Here is an 18106-nt window from a genome sequence, read left to right as displayed (position 1 = left end):
GAAATGACAGAACAATTTCTTCATTGCTCTGTTGAATTCCACCCACATACTTTAATATATGCTTATTGCAATGGTTTTATGTGGACTTTTAAAGTGTTATCTAACATGGGGCAATTGAATGAGGTAATTGAAAATTCTAATAAATAAATTAAGAGTGCTATGAATGTCCAAGAAAAATAATATGTTCACTGAATATCACATATACACACATTCTGGCTCAGTATTATTATTATTTTAAGATATTCTAGTGCAAAGTTGTCCATTATCAAACCTTACAGTATAAGAAGGAATGGGAAATTATGGAGTATTCATGGACAGGAAGAAATTTCAGATGAAATTTAGGGATACTTAGTGCTGTTCGGAGGCTGAGCCTGCTCTGACGTACTGTCACTGCATGCAACGGGGAGAATGCAACAGGGCATGCAAAAGGAAGATGCTTAATTGTGATTGGTGACAAAAACATATTCCAATTTTTCAATATATTTTTTGCTTAAACTTCAATAAGTCAAACAGATTTAACAATTAATGTATTTATTTTTAGTAAAACAACAGCAAAAGACTAAGGGTTGTGTCCAGTGTTAGTCATACTCAGAGTAGACTCAGTAAATCAATAACTGGCCCACTGAGTATGACTAATGTTGGATACCAGCCCAACAATTTTATTGTGGCTAAATGTTTGCGGGTCAGAATCCTTTTCATTGTATCTGAATTCATTAGGCTTAATAGTACCACAAAAGTTCTTGCTATTTTTGATACAGACAACTAACATAGCTGTTCCTGAAGTTTATTTTCAGTGAATATCATCAATAGTAAATCTATTTGGAAAATTGAATAAAGACAATAAATATGAGATTTAGGTCTGCAATTGTATTTCTTTTAGTAGTAATCTCCATGAATGCAAAGATCTATCTGCATAAACTGTTCATTGTGCATAGGACTACAATGCATTTGTGCTGTCAGATATTGTAGTACTTCAATGGTCTGTGGGTCTCCTCAGATTTGTGTGGTCGTACATGCAGCCAATTTACTGCTGCATCAGCCACTGTTAGTTCAGCATTACTGTAATGAGAATAATAAGGGAGTAATGCAGCAATGTATTCTGAAGCAGAAAAAAACCCCACTTGTGCCTGTATAAAGCTGTAGGAAGAATGGGATCATCATAGGCTATGTTTGTAATCCACAAGCCTTTCATGCTGAGTGGTCCCGTTGTGGTTAGACATAGTACTACATAATAAGTGTTTGGGTTGATATGCATTTAGAAACCTTAACTCATTTATTTTGAGTAACCTTGTCATGTCATACTAATGGATGATGCATGCAGCCTCCATCAGACACCTAAGCATTTTCACCAGCAATCTATGTGGAGCTGTTATATATAGTGAAGGCAGAGGTCTTGCTTTATCTTAAATTATTTCCAACTGAGAGCTAGCATTAGGAACATCTCATCAGTACTCACTAGCCTTCAAGTTGCACTGATTTAAAACAAGAGGGATTACTATGAAATCCTATACATGCCACTCAGAAGTAAGTCCTATTGAATCCAATATGGATTACTCCCGGGTAAGCAGGTATAGAATGACATCTTTAAATAAACAAAATAAATTATTTAATAATTTACTTAAATCAAGTTGTTCAGTAAGTTACTCTTGTATTTTCTGAACAAGAGCTTATAGTAAATGGCTGATGAAACAAAACACATTTAGTTGGCATATTTAGTTGGATCACTGGGGAGTGGAGGCTTTAAGGCCTTCTAATGATTGTGGGACGCAGGTGGCGCTGTGGGTTAAAGCCTCAGTGCCTAGGACTTGCCGATCGAAAGGTCGGCGGTTCGAATCCCTGCGGCGGGGTGCGCTCCCGCTGCTCGGTCCCAGCGCCTGCCAACCTAGCAGTTCGAAAGCACCTCCGGGTGCAAGTAGATAAATAGGGACCGCTTACCAGCGGGAAGGTAAACGGCGTTTCCGTGTGCGGCTCTGGCTCGCCAGAGCAGCGATGTCACGCTGGCCACGTGACCCGGAAGTGTCTCCGGACAGCGCTGGCCCCTGGCCTCTTAAGTGAGATGGGCGCACAACCCCAGAGTCTGTCAAGACTGGCCCGTACGGGCAGGGGTACCTTTACCTTTACCTTTACCTTTAATGATCCTGATGCAGCCAAGATAACTGTCTGCAATGGCAAAAGCAAAATGAAAACAGTGGCATGGACTGTTCTGGGATTTCTGGAGGGAGGTACACTACCCTGCAATTTTGCATTAGTAGCATGGGGACAGTAATCTTTTGATCACTGGGATCTCCTTTATATATTCCCACTCACCCACTCCAGTCTGTGGGACTAGCATTGTTACAGGTGCCATATAATGCTTGTTCTTCAATTGTAGGAAATCAATCTTTTTTTTTTTCATCATTCTTTTTATTGATTGATTCCATAAAAGAAAATAAAAAACTAACACATATATAAAAAAAAATCAGAATACAGAGAATAGAGAAAAAGAAGAGTTACAGAAAAAAGATAAGTGAAAAATACACAAACTTATAATTTTTTCATTGACATTATTACATAGCCATCCCTTTCAAGACTTCCTTCAGCTTATCCATAAATCATTCGAAGCAATAATCAGAGTCACGCGTTTCTCTGCTTATATTGTCATTGTGCCTATCTCTGTCTCCTATTTGCTTTAAACAATAACTCATAGTCTTTCACAGTGCGTCTCTGAATCCCTTTAGCGTTGTTTGTCCCTCACTAATACATTCCAGATAATCCACGTACTTTCCCCAATCCTTGATGAACACTTGGTCTCTTGCATACCTAATTTTTCCTGTTAATTTATCCAACTCCGCGTAGTCCAACAGCTTAGGTCTCCACTCCTCCACCGTTGGTATTTCCTGCTGTTTCCACTTTTGGGCTAATACTACCCTTGCTGCTGTCACTGCATAATATACTATTCTACGGTCTTCTTTTTTTATCTCTTGCCCTAATATCCCTAGCAGGAAAATTTCTGATTTCTTTCTGAACGTATATTTTAAAATCTTCTTTAATTCAATATATATTTTCTCCCAGAACTGCTTCACTCTTCCACACTCCCACCACATGTGGTAGAAGGAGCCCTCCTCATCTTTACATTTCCAACACTTTTTATCCATCTTGTACATTTTTGATAATTTCATCGGTGTTAAATACCACCTATAAAACATCTTCATGACATTTTCCTTTATCGTTATACACGCTGTAAAGTTTAGCCCCTCCTTCCAAAGCTCTTCCCAGTCTTCAAATTGTATGCTATGACCTACATCCCTTGCCCAGCGGATCATCACTGATTTGACTTCCTCATCGCCTAAGTTCCAGTCTAGCAGCATCCTATACATCTTAGATATAATTTTCACTTCATTATTTATTATCTCTGTTTGGAATTTGGAATCTTTTTCTGCATAGCCTCTTTCTTTAATATCCTTACTATACATCTGATTTACCTGGATATGGTGTAGCCAGTCATAGACATACTCCTTTATTTGTTCATACGGTTTTAGCTTCCATTTCCCATCAACCTTGGTTAGCAACTGGCTATATGTTGCCCAGTTGCTTCTCATATTAATAGCCTTTATGCTCATTACTTCAAGAGGTGATAGCCAATGTGGTGTTTTCGGCTCTAACAGATTTTTGTATTTTTCCCATATTTCAATTAACGGGCCTCTAAAAGTATGATTTTCAAATCCCTTATGTACTTTCCTTTTGTTCTTCCATAAATAGGCATGCCAGCCGAATCTATTGTCGAAGCCCTCTAAATCGAGTAGCTTCGTGTTCACCAACTTTACCCAATCCTTTATCCAGCAAAGGCATGAAGCCTCGTAGTACAGCTTTAAATCTGGCAGGGCAAAGCCCCCCCTTTCCTTTATATCTGTCAATAATTTGAACTGAATTCTAGGTTTTTTGCCCTGCCATATGTATCTTGAGAGTATTCTTTGCCAGTCTTTAAAGATTCGGCTCCCCTTAATTATAGGGATGGTTTGGAATAGGAACATAAGTCTTGATAAGACATTCATCTTGATTGTATTAATCCTTCCCCAGAATGACAGTTTCAGCCCTCCCCATTTTTCCAGATCTTTCCTTATGTCCTTCCACATCGGCTCGTAGTTGTTTTTGAATAAGTCTATATTTTTAGATGTTAACCAAATACCAAGGTATTTGACTTTTTTGACTATCTCTATCTGTGAATGCTGTTGGATGATTTCTATTGTTTTTAGGTCCACATTTTTACCTATCATTTTCGTTTTTGTCTTGTTTAATTTAAAGCCTGCTATTTCTCCAAATTCTTCTATTTCCTTTAATATTTCTTCTATTGCAGTTGTTGGTTCTTCTGTCATTATTACTACGTCATCAGCAAAAGCTTTAGTCTTGTACACATTCTGTCCTAGTGATACTCCATTTATTTTTCCATTTTGTCTTATTGAATTCAAGAGTACTTCTAAAACTATTATAAATAGTAGCGGGGAGAGTGGGCAGCCCTGTCTTGTACCCTTCTGTATCTTTATCTCTTCTGTCACCATGCTATTTATAATCAGTTTGGCCTTCTGTTCTGTATATGTTGCTTTTACCCCATTAAAGAAATCATTGCCCACATCCATATGTTCTAAAATTTTCAGCATAAAGTCCCATATCACATTATCGAATGCCTTCTCGGCATCCACGAACATCATAATAACTTGTTTGTCAATCCTAACAGATAAATATTCTAACATATTAATTATGATTCTTGTGTTGTCTCTCATCTGCCGCCCTGGCAGAAATCCCGCCTGATCTTTATGAATGATTTCTGATAACAACTTTTTCAACCTTCTTGCTAGGATTCCTGCAAATATTTTGTAGTCTGTATTTAGCAATGAAATTGGTCTATAATTTTTGACTTGAGTTGGATCTGCATCTTGTTTAGGGATAAACGCAATATATGCTTCTTTCCATGTCCCAGGGATTTCTCCTTTCTTTAAGATGTTATTCATAGTCTCCTTCAGTGGTCCCACTAAGATAGAATTCATCTCTTTATAATAACCAGCAGTAAATCTGTCAGGACCTGGTGCTTTGCCCCTCTTTAAATCTTTGATTGTTTCTTCTATCTCCTCATTTCCAATTGGTATATTCAATCTTTGCTTATCCTCTGTTGAAATTTTCTGCACCTTTTTATCCTTCAGAAATCTTTCTATTCTCCTTAGGCCAACTCTCTCTTTATCCTTATACAGACTTCTATAATAGTTGACAAACTCACTCCTAATTTCTTTGGGATCTGTGGGATCTGTTCTTTCTCCCCCCCCCCCCACTATTATTTTGTTTATTGTACCTTGTTCCTTCCTTTTTTTGATTTGCCAGGCAAGCCATTTACCTGGTTTGTTTAAAAATTCAAAATTTTTTTGTCTCAGTTTTTTGATGTTCCACTCCACCTCTCTGTTTATTATAGTAGCAAACTGAGCTTGTAGCATTTTTATTCTTTCTTTTGCCTTTTGACAGTTAGGTTTTTGAGATAGTTTTTGTTCGTTTACCATTATTTGTTTTAGAATTTCCTCTTTATTTTTCTCTCTATTCCTGTTTTTAATTGCGTTCTGTTGGATAAAGTATCCTCTTATTACCGCCTTACTTGCGTCCCATACTACATTAATCTTTGTTCCTTTATCACAGTTGTCCGCAAAGTAATCTGACAGTTTTTTCCTTGCATTTTCGACAATTTTCTGGTCATCTAAAAGATAGTCTTTGAGTCTCCATCTAAAAGTTCTTGTCTCTAAGCTTTCCAATTCCAACTCTATCGGACTGTGGTCCGAAATTACTTTCGGTCTTATTTCTATTAATTTAGTTCTTGGGCATAATTCACTTGAAAGCCATATCTGATCTATACGTGACAGCGATTGGTTAGGCTCAGAATGATAAGTAAATTGTTTATCCAATGGATGCCTGAGGCGCCAGATGTCCGTCAAGTTGCAGTTCTCTACCATTGAAAAGAAGGATTTTGGTAATTTTCCTTCTTTGTTTACTCCATCCCTAAGTCTATCCGCTTCTAGCGAGACGACGCCATTCATGTCACCCATTAGAATTATTTTTTGGTCCATATATTCCCATAGCTTCTCTTCTAATTTTTTAAAGAATTCAGTTTTACTACCATTTGGGGCATATACCCCTACTACCACCAGTTTTTCTCCTTGCCAGTTAATGCTAACCCCTATCACCCTCCCCTCTTCATCTTTGAATAGTGTTCTAGCTTCCATCTTGTTTTTAATATACAATACCACCCCTCTTTTCTTTTCTTTATCTGAGGATTCAAATTCATTTCCCAATTTTTTGTTAATTAGCACTTTTCTATGCCTTCTGGCTACATGCGTTTCCTGAAGACAAATAATGTCCAGATTCTTCCTTTTCAGATATTGCTCAATTTTATTTCTCCATTTTTTATCGTTCATCCCGTTAATATTCCAATTCCAAATTTTTAATCCCATAGTGCTGAGCTTTCACTTAACTTTTCTTTACGTTATCCTTTCCTTTATAGGTGCCCTGAATCCTCTTTTTCCTCCTCTGCCTCTTCGTCTGATCCGCTTTCTCCCCCCTCCTCTTCCTCCCCCACTCCTGATTCTCCTGGTAGTCCTCCCTCTGCATCCCCGGTTCCATTTGCTTCCGTTCTCAGTTCCTTATATTTCCTAAGGAACTTCCCGGTTTCTTCCTGGCTTAATAACCTATGTCTCTTACCTCTATACATAAATGAAACCCCTTCCGGGAATTCCCATCTAAACTCGATCTTATTTTTCTTCAATGCCTGCACCAGAGATTTGTAAGAGTCTCTTCGTTTAAGTAATCTGATTGGGACATCTTTAAAGATAAGGATGTTATAGCGATGAATGAACTGAGGCAGAGGGAGATTAATCTGAGGTTTAGAGCTGTGCCAGAGACACAAAATGAAAACATTAAAGAGAAATTGATAAAGGAGCTTGCGGAATGGCTGGGTATTCCACCGGAGGAAATGGCCAATAACATACAGAACGCATTTAGAATGCGCGTTAACACAACAAAAGTAAGAAAGCTTACAGGCGATTGCCTGATTACATTTAAGGATAAAGAAATGAGAAATAGGATTCTTCAGAGGAATAGAGAAAAGAGGTTGAATATAGACGGGAATTATATAATTATCTTTGTAGGAAATCAATCTTTTAGTGTGGTTCCCTGTCTGTATAGAGGAACTCCCCGCCTGTAGACATATGGCAGGTGCCTGCTTAAAACCGTTTTGTTTAGGCAAGCTAATCTAGACACGCAGAAGGTACTTATGTTTTAATCTGTTTTTAGCTGATTGTTGATTATAATCAGTGTTTGAATTTTTTAATACCTTTTTTAACTGTCTTTTTGTTGATATTTTAAATGATTTGTTTTGTAAACTGCTTCGAGGTTTTATTACAATCAAGAAGCTTAAATCACCATACTAATGCTTATTAGCAGTATGGAGAGTGATTGTTTTTCTTTGCCATCCAGTTCGTGCTCAATGAGCTGGAGGGAGTTAATGGGGCTCCCCGGGAACTTGGCAGGCTGTACAGAGAACAGCCAAGAGCTGCTTGCAGCCTATGGGTTACTGTGTGTTTTATCTTACTACTGTTGTTGTTGTTTAGTCGTTTAGTCATGTCTGACTCTTCATGACCCCATGGACCAGAGTACGCCAGGCACACCTGTCTTCCACTGCCTGCCACAGTTTGGTCAAACTCATGTTGGTAGCTTCGAGAACACTGTCCAACCATCTCGTCCTCTGTAGTCCCCTTCTCCTTGTGCCCTCAATCTCTCCCAACATCAGGGTCTTTTCCAGGGAGTCTTCTCTTCTCATGAGGTGGCCAAAGTATTGGAGCCTCAGCTTCAGGATCTGTCCTTCCAGTGAGCACTCAGGGCTGATTTCCTTCAGAATGGATGATAAAATAATAATAATAATAATAATTTATTATTTATACCCCACCCATCTGGCTGGTTTTCCCCAGCCACTCTGGGCGGCTTCCAACTGAATATTAAAAACAATATAGCATCAAATAAATAATAATAATTTGATTTTCTTGCAGTCCATGGGACTCTCAAGAGCCTCCTCCAATACCATAATTCAAAAGCATCAATTCTTCAGTGATCAGCCTTTTTTATAGTCCAGCTCTCACTTCCATACATCACTACTGGGAAAACCATAGCTTTAACTTTATGGACCTTTGCCGGCAAGGTGATGTCTCTGCTTTTTAAGATGCTGTCTAGGTTTGTCATTGCTTTTCTCCCAAGAAGCAGGCATCTTTTAATTTCGTGACTGCTGTTACCATCTGCAGTGATCATGGAGCCGAAGAAAGTAAAATCTCTCACTGCCTCCATTTTTTCCCTTCTATTTGCCAGGAGGTGATGGGACCAGTAGCCATAATCTTAGTTTTTTTGATGTTGAGCTTCAGGCCCTATTGTGTGCTCTCCTCTTTCACCCTCATTAAAAGGTTTTTTAATTCCTCCTCACTTTCTGCCATCAAAGTTGTGCCATCAGCATGTCTGAGGTTGTTGATACTTCTTCCTGCAGTTTTAATTCTGGCTTGGGATTCATCCATTCCAGCCTTTCGGATGATGAATTCTGCATATAAGTTAAATAAGCAGGGAGACAATATACAGTCTTGCCGTACTCCTTTCCCAATTTTGAACCAAACAGTTGTTCTTTATCCAGTTCTATCTGTAGCTTCTTGTCCCACATAGAGATTTCTCAGGAGACAGATGAGGTGATCAGGCACTCCCATTTTACTAGGAACATCTAAAACTGCTAGTCATGACACTTCCATTTGCAGTAAAATACAAGGATACTGAGCAAGAACACGTTATTATTTTTGTTGTTCGTTGCTTGTTCCCTGGATATCTGCAAGCGACTTACAGCATTTATAAGGCTGTGTCTGAATAGAGATGAATGACTTCTTCCCCCACCACCAGATCATGTCAGGTTGGCTCAAAAATAGGTGAAAAATTAGGAAATAGCTTATGTCTGATCTAATCTGATTTCAGAAATAAGCCGGCCTCCCTCCCTGAAACTCTCCTCTCTCTCATGGATTCTTTCTCCCTCCCATCCTCTGATCGGATAAATTCATTCTCTCCCTCTCTTCAACCCCACTTATCAGTCATGGTGATTGTCCGGTGAAAAGAAATTGCATATAATTTAATTTATCATTGAACAGCAAAAAAAAGTGTAGGCTGTTAAGGGCAATACAACAATACTGCAATACACATTTCACAAGTACATGTTATAACTATTGTTGTACAATGCTCTCTGAAATGATGGGGGGACATATTATTTCTGCCAAAAAGCTTGCCTTTTCAGATGTTCTCTTCCTCCTTTCTCTATGAACATTTGCATCATGTTTATTTATACTTTGTAGATATACAAAATAGAAAAATTGATAGAATAGAAACAATGAAACTATTCTTACAAGGGGACCTATCTGCTGAGCTGGTGGGGAAGGTTTATTTTTTAAAGGTTTGGGGGGATGGAAATATAATTATGTGATACAGCACAGACTTTGTATGCAGAACCATTGTAGGACTGGCATCTCCAGATAGGGCTGGAAAAGACTCTTGTCAACGCCCCCAGAGAGGTTATGCCAGTCATTGTAGACCGTACAAAGTCAATGGCCTGACTTTGTAAAAAGCAGCAACTTACCGGTATATACTGTATAAGTCAGCTGAAGGTATTGGTCTCAATATCATTTGAAATGGCTATCTCATGGGTGTTCCTGTTTTATTGTGGGTGTGCAGCATTCTTCAATGTGTTCTTGGCACAATAATAGTGGTGAATTTATTCCACTTTAGTTTCTTTTGAGGTGCTTTCACAATGCTATCATATTATTGCTCTTCGGAGTGGCTATAGCACAAAAAAGTGGGACAGAAATAACGAAAAACATTTGTGGTACATAAAGTTAAAGGATTCCAGTAGGAAGTTAGTACTGGAATCAGGCTTGGGTGTAACTGCCCCAATAGCATCATGAGCATAAAGTTAAAGGATTCCAGTAGGAAGTTAGTACTGGAATCAGGCTTGGGTGTAACTGCCCCAATAGCATCATGAGCATGGCTTATCATGATGCGTGATAAAAAGGACATCTGGAGGGGTCCTGGGTGGTTGTTTTTCTCATGGAAGGTGGATTGGAAGAGGTATCTAGAATTTGACACACTTGCAACCCTTTCTCATGGCTGGTGTACCATAGCCTTGGTCTCCTTTTCTGCGCACTTTCCTCAGATGCAATGGTACACAGCAGGAAGAAGGATGTGTGTATTTCTCGTCCTATATTCCCATATTTTCACTTCTCTCTTCCCCACTGCCCCAGCTCCACTCACTAGCCTCTACCCTTCTTTCAAAAGGAAGTATAATCAGGCTTCTTTGTCAACATGAACCATGAGAATCTATTTTAATTCGTAGTGCTTTTGGATAACCGAGGGCCAAATGAGACATGGTACTAGATGTGTCATTAGCAATTATGTGTGTGCTTGTGTGTTTAAGTTAATAGGTACATGTGGGCCCAGTTTTCATTGGGACCACAGTGTGTGGTGGAGTGCAATTTGGCCAAAAATGCTATCTAAGCTGCTCTTAGGAAGGAAAGTTCCCATTGTCAAGGGGAAATTTTCATTGGTTTCACAGCAGGAAGAAAAGGTTAACCCTTATCTCCCCATGCACAGCTGCTGTGATGAAAATAATATACACACCCGCTGTTTAAGGTTGTTGGTTTTTTTCCTTAAGGATGTGTGCTAATGATGTGTATAGCCTTTAGTCATCTAATTTGGTCCTAATATCTGCTAAGAACCAAGTTCAGATGTTATTTCTGAAAACCTAATTATGGATGTATGCACATGGGCCATATTCATGAATGGAGAGAAAGCATGTGCACAGCTTGAGCTGCTTTGAAGGTTTTTACTGCAGCTAGATCACTAAAAAGAATTGGCAAGCTATTTTCCATTTAAAACAAGTCTGCTTGCTCAGATGGTTACACTGCAACGATCAATGCTGATGTGCTCCATGTCATGCCTTTCAGCTAAATCTACTATTTTCTGTTCACATACATGGGCAAATGATTTGGGGTGGTCCAATGTGTTTTCCTTGAAGTGTCATTGTATGTAGCAGAACTTGCATGTCATTCTTTTGAAACTGAAGCACCTTGTTGTCTTCAGTGTTCCTAAATGCTTAACTTCAGAGCATACGGTGGCTGGAGAACTCCTTTTTCATGCTAATGGGCATGAACACTAGGACACTGTATACATGTGGAATATTGTATCAACCCCTGAGAACTATAGTTTGGTTAAACCTGGCGTGACTCAACCCCACAGCACCATCCATGGCAGAGAGATCCTCCTGTAAGCGAACACATTTGAGAGCAAAAAGTGTTTTGAATCTGGATGGGGCACAACAAACAAGCATAAAATATTTCCATTAAACAATAAGGATAATTGGTTGAATTGGTAGAGAAGATGTGCATCAAAGGGTTAATCTGACCATGTGTTTCACAGCAACCTGTGAGATTCATCAGATGTCAATGGCTAACTGAAGGGGGGGGGGACTTCTGCAGATGCAGTTACCAAGTAGCAGAGTATGCAGTCATGTAATTTCACAGCTCTAAAAATAACCTATACAAATTCACCCACAAAGCACAGCTGGGTTGGGGTACCTGGTCTGTTGAATGCTAACTGAGCATGCACAATATAGTTTAACATTCTGAGTTAACTTTTCAGGGATATGATATACAATTTGTAACACAGTCAAGCATTACAGGCTGAGCAAGTCAGTTTATGAAACCAGGTATTGAGCATTTCATTGCCATCCCTATTGAAGAACCAAATGTAATGTGACTTTAACTTTGTATTTTCCAGCCTTCTGTAGTATGAATATTTAATTATTATTAAGAAAGTAATGTTCACTTAAAGATTATGGGGAATTACTCTCTTAGATAACAGTATTACTTAAGTAATAGTATCCTTTGATTCTTCATGTTATGGATGTAGAACCTCTGACCTTTCACAAGATGAATTCCAATTCCGTAAGCCCCACCCAGAAAAGTTAAGGGTCAAGGATGATGGTCGCTGTAGCCCAACAACGCATCCCAGCTTTGCCTTCTTTCAGGAATTAGGAGTTGAGTGCCAGGCAGGCAGAATATGCTTTAAATGGGTACGCCTACACCCATACGTGCTCCAGGGACTTCTTGATTGGCTATATTAGTGAAAGTAAAATAGATAATCTCCACCTGCTAGGCTTCTTTTCATGCTCCATAAATTTAGAGGAACCTCCTCATCCCACCCGAAGTCTTTCCTACCTGCACTTTCCATGGATCAGGGTAGGGAATTTTCAACCTTTGTGACAACTGCGATTAAGCAGTATAGCGAAATAAAAATAAATAAATAATGAGATGCTCAGTATAGTAATTTACCTGAGCATTGGAACTCTAAAGACATCTGCACATCTCAGTCTCATCATGGCCATGCTTTTCCCGCAGTTCTGCAAATTGTATTCCAGTGGAAAATAGAGGACACACTTTGTTATCAGAAGCTGTAATAGTTCTGCATTTTATGAGTGAATCTAATGGGTGATTAAGATTATAGGAATATAATAGGAGCATGCTCTGGTCCATGGGGTCATGAAGAGTCGGGCACGACTAAACAACTAAACAACAACAATTGTTACCTAGAAAAGAAACATATGTTAAATGTTATTTACCTGTCATTTAAAATTAGGTCAATTTTGTCGTAGTAGTCTTTCAGTAATCAATTTTGGGGTTTATTGTAAAGATCAGCTATATGGCTAATGCATTTTGAAGTTTGAATTTGTACTTTTCTTCCCAAAGCTTTGACCTATAGTAGTGTGTCAACAGCACACAAAATATGAGTGATATACTAACTGCTGTAGGAAGGACGGGATGGAACTCATAGGGCCAAGAGCAGGGGGAAATTCTTCAGAGAAGTATCAGAATATAAATATGGTTTTGGAAGAAGAAACAATTGGCAGTACAGGAAAAATGTATTCAAGGCTGGACCGAATTCCAGCATTGCTTGAGTAGAGTTTCAGCTTACTTGGACAGTGTGGTTTCTAAAATGTGGTAGAAGTGGCTTTAAGCACATTCACTGCATTCTGAGGCATTTGTTTCAGAAAAGAGGGTGTATGTCAAAACTCTTCTTTTCCACACTTAAAATATCTATTTGTTTTTAAGCTTGGAGCTCCTTCGGGAGTGTATTTTACTGCCAGATTTTGGGGATCCTCCAAAACTCTTACACCTGCAATAGGTTACAATGCAGAATTGCTTATCTGCACTTTGGCAATGTTTTAATATAATGTGTGAGTATGGAGCAATCTGAGAAGGTGAAGCCCTTACAGCATAGCTGCTGTGTATGCCCTGCTGAGTGCTATTTTCTTCCTGATGGCCTTGGTGGTCTTTTGCTCATCAGGCCTTATGAAAAAATTAGGACGAACTGACCGTATGAAAACCCAATTTCATCTTTGCAGACTCTAGTGTGCAAACTTCTAGTGTCATTCCCAGTAGTCGTGCAGTGTTTCCCAAACGTGGGTCTCCAGCTGTTTTTGGACTACAACTCCTATCATCCCAAACTATCAGGACCAGGGATCAAGGATGATGGGAACTGAAGTCCAAAAACAGCTGGAGATCCAAGCTTGGGAAACACTGAAAATGCATGATTTGAAGTCTCAGACCTTTCCCACTCCACCGTGTCAGAAATATCCAGTTAACAGGTGATGTGAGTGGGTTAATGTATCACAGATGCTTCAGGTCTAAAGGGCTGGGATCATATAATGTGTGGCATAAAGTTGAAGGTTTAAATTATTATCCTCATTGGCCTGGTTTTCTCAGTTCTCACTAGCATTGCATAACACACTCAGCCAATAGAAACACAAACTTTTACCCACAAGGGAAGCTTTAAATTAGGAAAACCTCTTTGGATATTGGTTGAGGAGAGGTGCTAGTGTGGTATAGTGATAATTAAAAGTGTTTTCAAGTTGGCTTTGGGATTTTTGTACTATTTGTAACCAAATGAAATAAAATAGTCTGCCAGCTATAATACCTGGCTAGGTATGAACTTTGTCATGGTTGCTTTTTGAACTGCTCGTCCTTCCAACCTGGTGCAGTTTGGGCTAATAGTACCAACTGCCCCTGTAGGGGTGTGGGACCCATTATTATGGTCTGTCCCCAGAGACTTGTGGACCACAAAGGATTCCTGTGAAATTTTCTGGTGAATAGAACTGGCAATCCTGCAGTTCTGTTATTTTGTTATGGAATGACAAGATGCAGAAGGTTGTAGATATGATAGATCTTGAGCATTCTCTCCAACACTGTGGAGCATATTCAGCTCCCTGGTATACTGGGGAGCTGCATGTGACGAAAAAGACCAGGCGATGGCTAGAGTGCAGGTGGTGTAAGTCCCACTGCAAAGATGACCAAACATGTGAGAGCACCCTATTGTGCTTACTGCATGGGGGTGAAAACAACAAAGAAGACCTACATCATTAATTCCACTGGGTTCTCTAAAAGTCAGCAAGCGGAACTAGTGAATATGTGGTTCATAGGCTATTGACACCCATATTGGTGGATGGAGTCCAGGGTACCTCAGAGACCCTTTGTGACCTGCCTGAGGACAATGCCATTTGTCTCCATAGCATGTGAGATGCCAATACTCCATCAAGCCATGTTTAGTGGGAGCAGTTTCAGTTTTTGCAGCCTGATTGAAGCAAACTAGGGAAACATGGTTGGGTGGGTTCAGTGTGTGATGTATGCAGCTTCATGATAGGGTGGTGCTAGCCACTGTGGAGGTGATTGTGTGGCCATACATGGGGGGGGACCACCCAGTGGTATTTTACAACTACTACCCAGTTGTTAATACCCTGTTTGGACAAGAAACTTGAGAGGGTTGACCCATTACAATCTGTCTTCAGACCCAGGTTCAGAACTGGGCATTCCTTGGTCACCCTACTGGATGACCTTTCTCAGGAGAGGGACAGGAGGAGTGTGATGTTGTTGCTGTTCCTCCTGGACTGTCATGAATCCTGGGAAGATGGAACCTTGGTGGGTGAGTGACTCCCAGGTCAGAGAAGTTGATACATTGCCTGTCCTAGATGAGGTTGTGCTCTCACTGAAGAAGCAGGCGCCTATATAGTTTCAGGATGTTCCTGGATCCAGCTCTGTCACTGGGGGTGCAGGTGTCCTCAATGGCTAGGAATGCCTTTTACCAATTTTAATTGGTAAGACAGCTATGGACATTCTTGAATCAAGATTGGCTTGACCACGGTTGTGCATGTATTGGGAACCTTACAGTTTGATTACTGCAATGATCTCTGCTGGTGCAACCCTTGAGGTTAGTCTGGAAGCTGCTTTCAGGATTTACACTGGCAGCCAATCTACTACTTGGCCAACTTCAAGGTGTTGATTGCTAACATAAGGCTCAATACAGCTCAGGACCAGGTTACTTGAGAAACTTCCTTATTGCTTATAAACCCTGTATGTCGCTGCAGTCTGTGGGAAATTTCCTCCTGCAAGTTCCAAAGATCTGAGAAGCCTGTTCCACGGTAACTGAAAGCAAGGCTTTCAGTGTCACTGCCCCTGTTCTGTGGAATAGCATTCCTTACAAAATATGACAGGCACCACCCACTATCTGCACTTTCCAAAACAATTGAAGACATGTTTGCTCCCATAGGCTTTCACAGCTGGATAAATTTTACTACAAGTGTCTGTTTTGTTGTATTTTAGTCTTGTTTTAAATGCTTTTGCTGTTTTTGTGTTTTTAATTAGTATCTCAAGTGTAAATGGTTTTATAATGTCTAGAAGATTATTAATAAATCAGTATTAATAATGATCATTCTAATTTATCAAGTGCCTGTAAATTTCTGATTCCATAAATAAATTCATGTTTTACTTTATTATAAGGGCTTTAGTTTACTCATGAGCCATACTAACCCACACTCAGCTTCTGCTAGTCAAATTATGGGAATCCTCTCTAGTTACAGGCTCATGCCCCACATCCTTCCCAGATTTGCTCCAGAGAGTTGGGGGAATCCCTGCAACAGCTAATTAAACCCAATCTTCCACTCCTGTTGCAAGACCAACTACGCATCTGCCACTATCCTAGTTAAGAAACAAGGTAGACTACAGTTGCAAGGGGCACTGTGGTAGTTCACATGTTTTGCATGTAAAATGATACAGATTTAATACCTGTGATCTCCAGGTAGGACTGGGGAAAACTCCTGTCTGAAACTAGGAGAGCTCCTGATAATGTGTACAATAGTCTTGCTCAGTGCAAGGCAGCTTCCTTTGAAATGTACAAAACTTGGAATATTAAAGATACCTGTAAATGTATAGTTTAGCAGAATGTAAAATAACTAAGAGTACTGCATTGTCTGTGTGTTTGTTACTGTATCATGAAATGTCCTGAAAGTTGTAAAGATTAGGTGTAAAAAGTTAGAATAAAGTACAGGTGGCGGCCATTTTGCACTACCTACAATTACCTGAAATTCAGAAGACATCTTAAGGCAGCCCTGGTTCAGGGAAGTTTTTAATATGTAACGCTGTACTGTTTTTAACACTTGATTGGGAGCCACCCAGAGTGGCTGGGGAAACTCAGCCAGATGGGCAGGGTATAAATAATATATTATTATTATTATTATTATTATTATTATTATTATTACATGCAGGTCCTTTTGGTACCAGAAGAGGACAGAATGGGGGGCAGGGCAGAATGGGGGTGAATTGGGGTTATGCATGCTCCGCCTACACCAGGAACAGAACCCCTGTGCAAAATGGTTGCCGCCTGTACCCTAAATTATATAATTGGTTTAGTAACAGCAGAATCCTAATATTGTACTGATCTGACAGTAACTTTTTGGCAGTTATGTAGATCACCTCAGAGACTTGCTAGAAAGGCAATAAACAATTCTGTTGTAATGGTTTTACTCATTTCAGACAGATGTACATATTTTTGTGTATAATATGTTTATAGAAAATAAATGTACAAAATAAGCTTTGTGTTTCTTAGAATTAGTGCTGCATTAGTATATATGAACATAAGCAATTAGTGTACGAGTGTGTTGCACGTATGCATGAGTGTTTGTGCACAAGTATGAAATTCTGTGCATGTCTACTCAGAAGTAAGCCCCACTGAGTTCAGTTTTACTGACTGTCAGGGAAATTTGTCTGGATTGCAGTCATATTGAACATAAAACACACTTTATTTATATTTTAGTTAAAACAGAGCCAATGAGCAGCAGTGAGATTGTTACTACAACAGCAGACGGGTCTTTAGACAGTTTTTCAGGATCAGGTAAGGAAGCATTTGCCATGTGTAAATATGATACCCATATATGTTTCAGATATTTAATTAGGAAACTGTTTCTGAGTAAAGACAACCATACATTCTGTGGATTTTCATGTGTGTATTCCCCTTATTGGCAGCGGTTGCCACTATTAGCTGCCAAGTCTATTTTGAAATTAATAGTGAAATTCTATACACGTCTACTCAGAAGTAAGTTCTGCTGAGTCCAATGGGGCTCCAGTTCCAGGTGAGTCTAGCAGCCTCAGTTTGGTCTAGCAATATTTTCTTCTTAGCTGAAATACAGAGCTGTTACTGGTGACATTTACTGGGCACCCTTTAGTCTCGGTGTACTCCAAGCCCACATTTTATTTGGCACGTGTAAAGCAGATAGCTTTGCCTCAAAGGATCTAGACTTGTGTGAAGACAAAAGTTTATCAGCTGTGGTGAGAACCTATTTTTTTAAGTGCCAAACTGTCCCGGTTATTGCAGCAGGAGGTAACAGCCAATCTGCACTGTTCATAGCCAGCTACTGTTGCAAACTTAAAGATCCTCCCACCGCCCCTAATCATGACAAAGAAAAAGAAATGTACATTTCAACAGCGAAGGTGCTTCAGCAGTTTTACTGCTGAAAAAAATGGGTTGTATTCTGTTAGTCCTACTCAGAGTATATCTATTAAATTAATGGACACGAGTAAATTAGGCCCTTAATTTTAGTGAGTCTGTTCTGAGGAGCACTTAGCTGGATGCTGCCCACTATGTCTGCCTGCATTACTTTTTAAAGGCCAACCAAAATGTCGCAAAATATTATGCAAGGTTT

The 18106-nt window shown here is 39.5% G+C and overlaps 1 protein-coding gene across 11 annotated transcripts in view; it reads left to right on the top strand.

Annotated features, from left to right (window-relative positions):
* The window catches only part of EYA1 (EYA transcriptional coactivator and phosphatase 1), an 89271-nt gene that overhangs the window by 14807 nt on the left and 56358 nt on the right, over positions 1-18106 (top strand). For all 11 annotated transcript variants that reach the window (XM_079983096.1, XM_079983087.1, XM_079983089.1 and 8 more), the window contains one exon: positions 17221-17298. In XM_079983096.1, coding sequence (XP_079839222.1) covers positions 17221-17298 — 78 coding nt within the window. The remainder of the gene's footprint in view (positions 1-17220; positions 17299-18106) is intronic.

The sequence above is a fragment of the Podarcis cretensis genome, assembly GCF_951804945.1.
Source record: "Podarcis cretensis genome assembly, chromosome: 7".
In the NCBI taxonomy this organism is placed as follows: domain Eukaryota; kingdom Metazoa; phylum Chordata; class Lepidosauria; order Squamata; family Lacertidae; genus Podarcis; species Podarcis cretensis.
The sequence above is the reverse complement of the archived record's forward strand: the minus strand, read 5'-3'. Positions and strand labels throughout refer to the sequence as shown.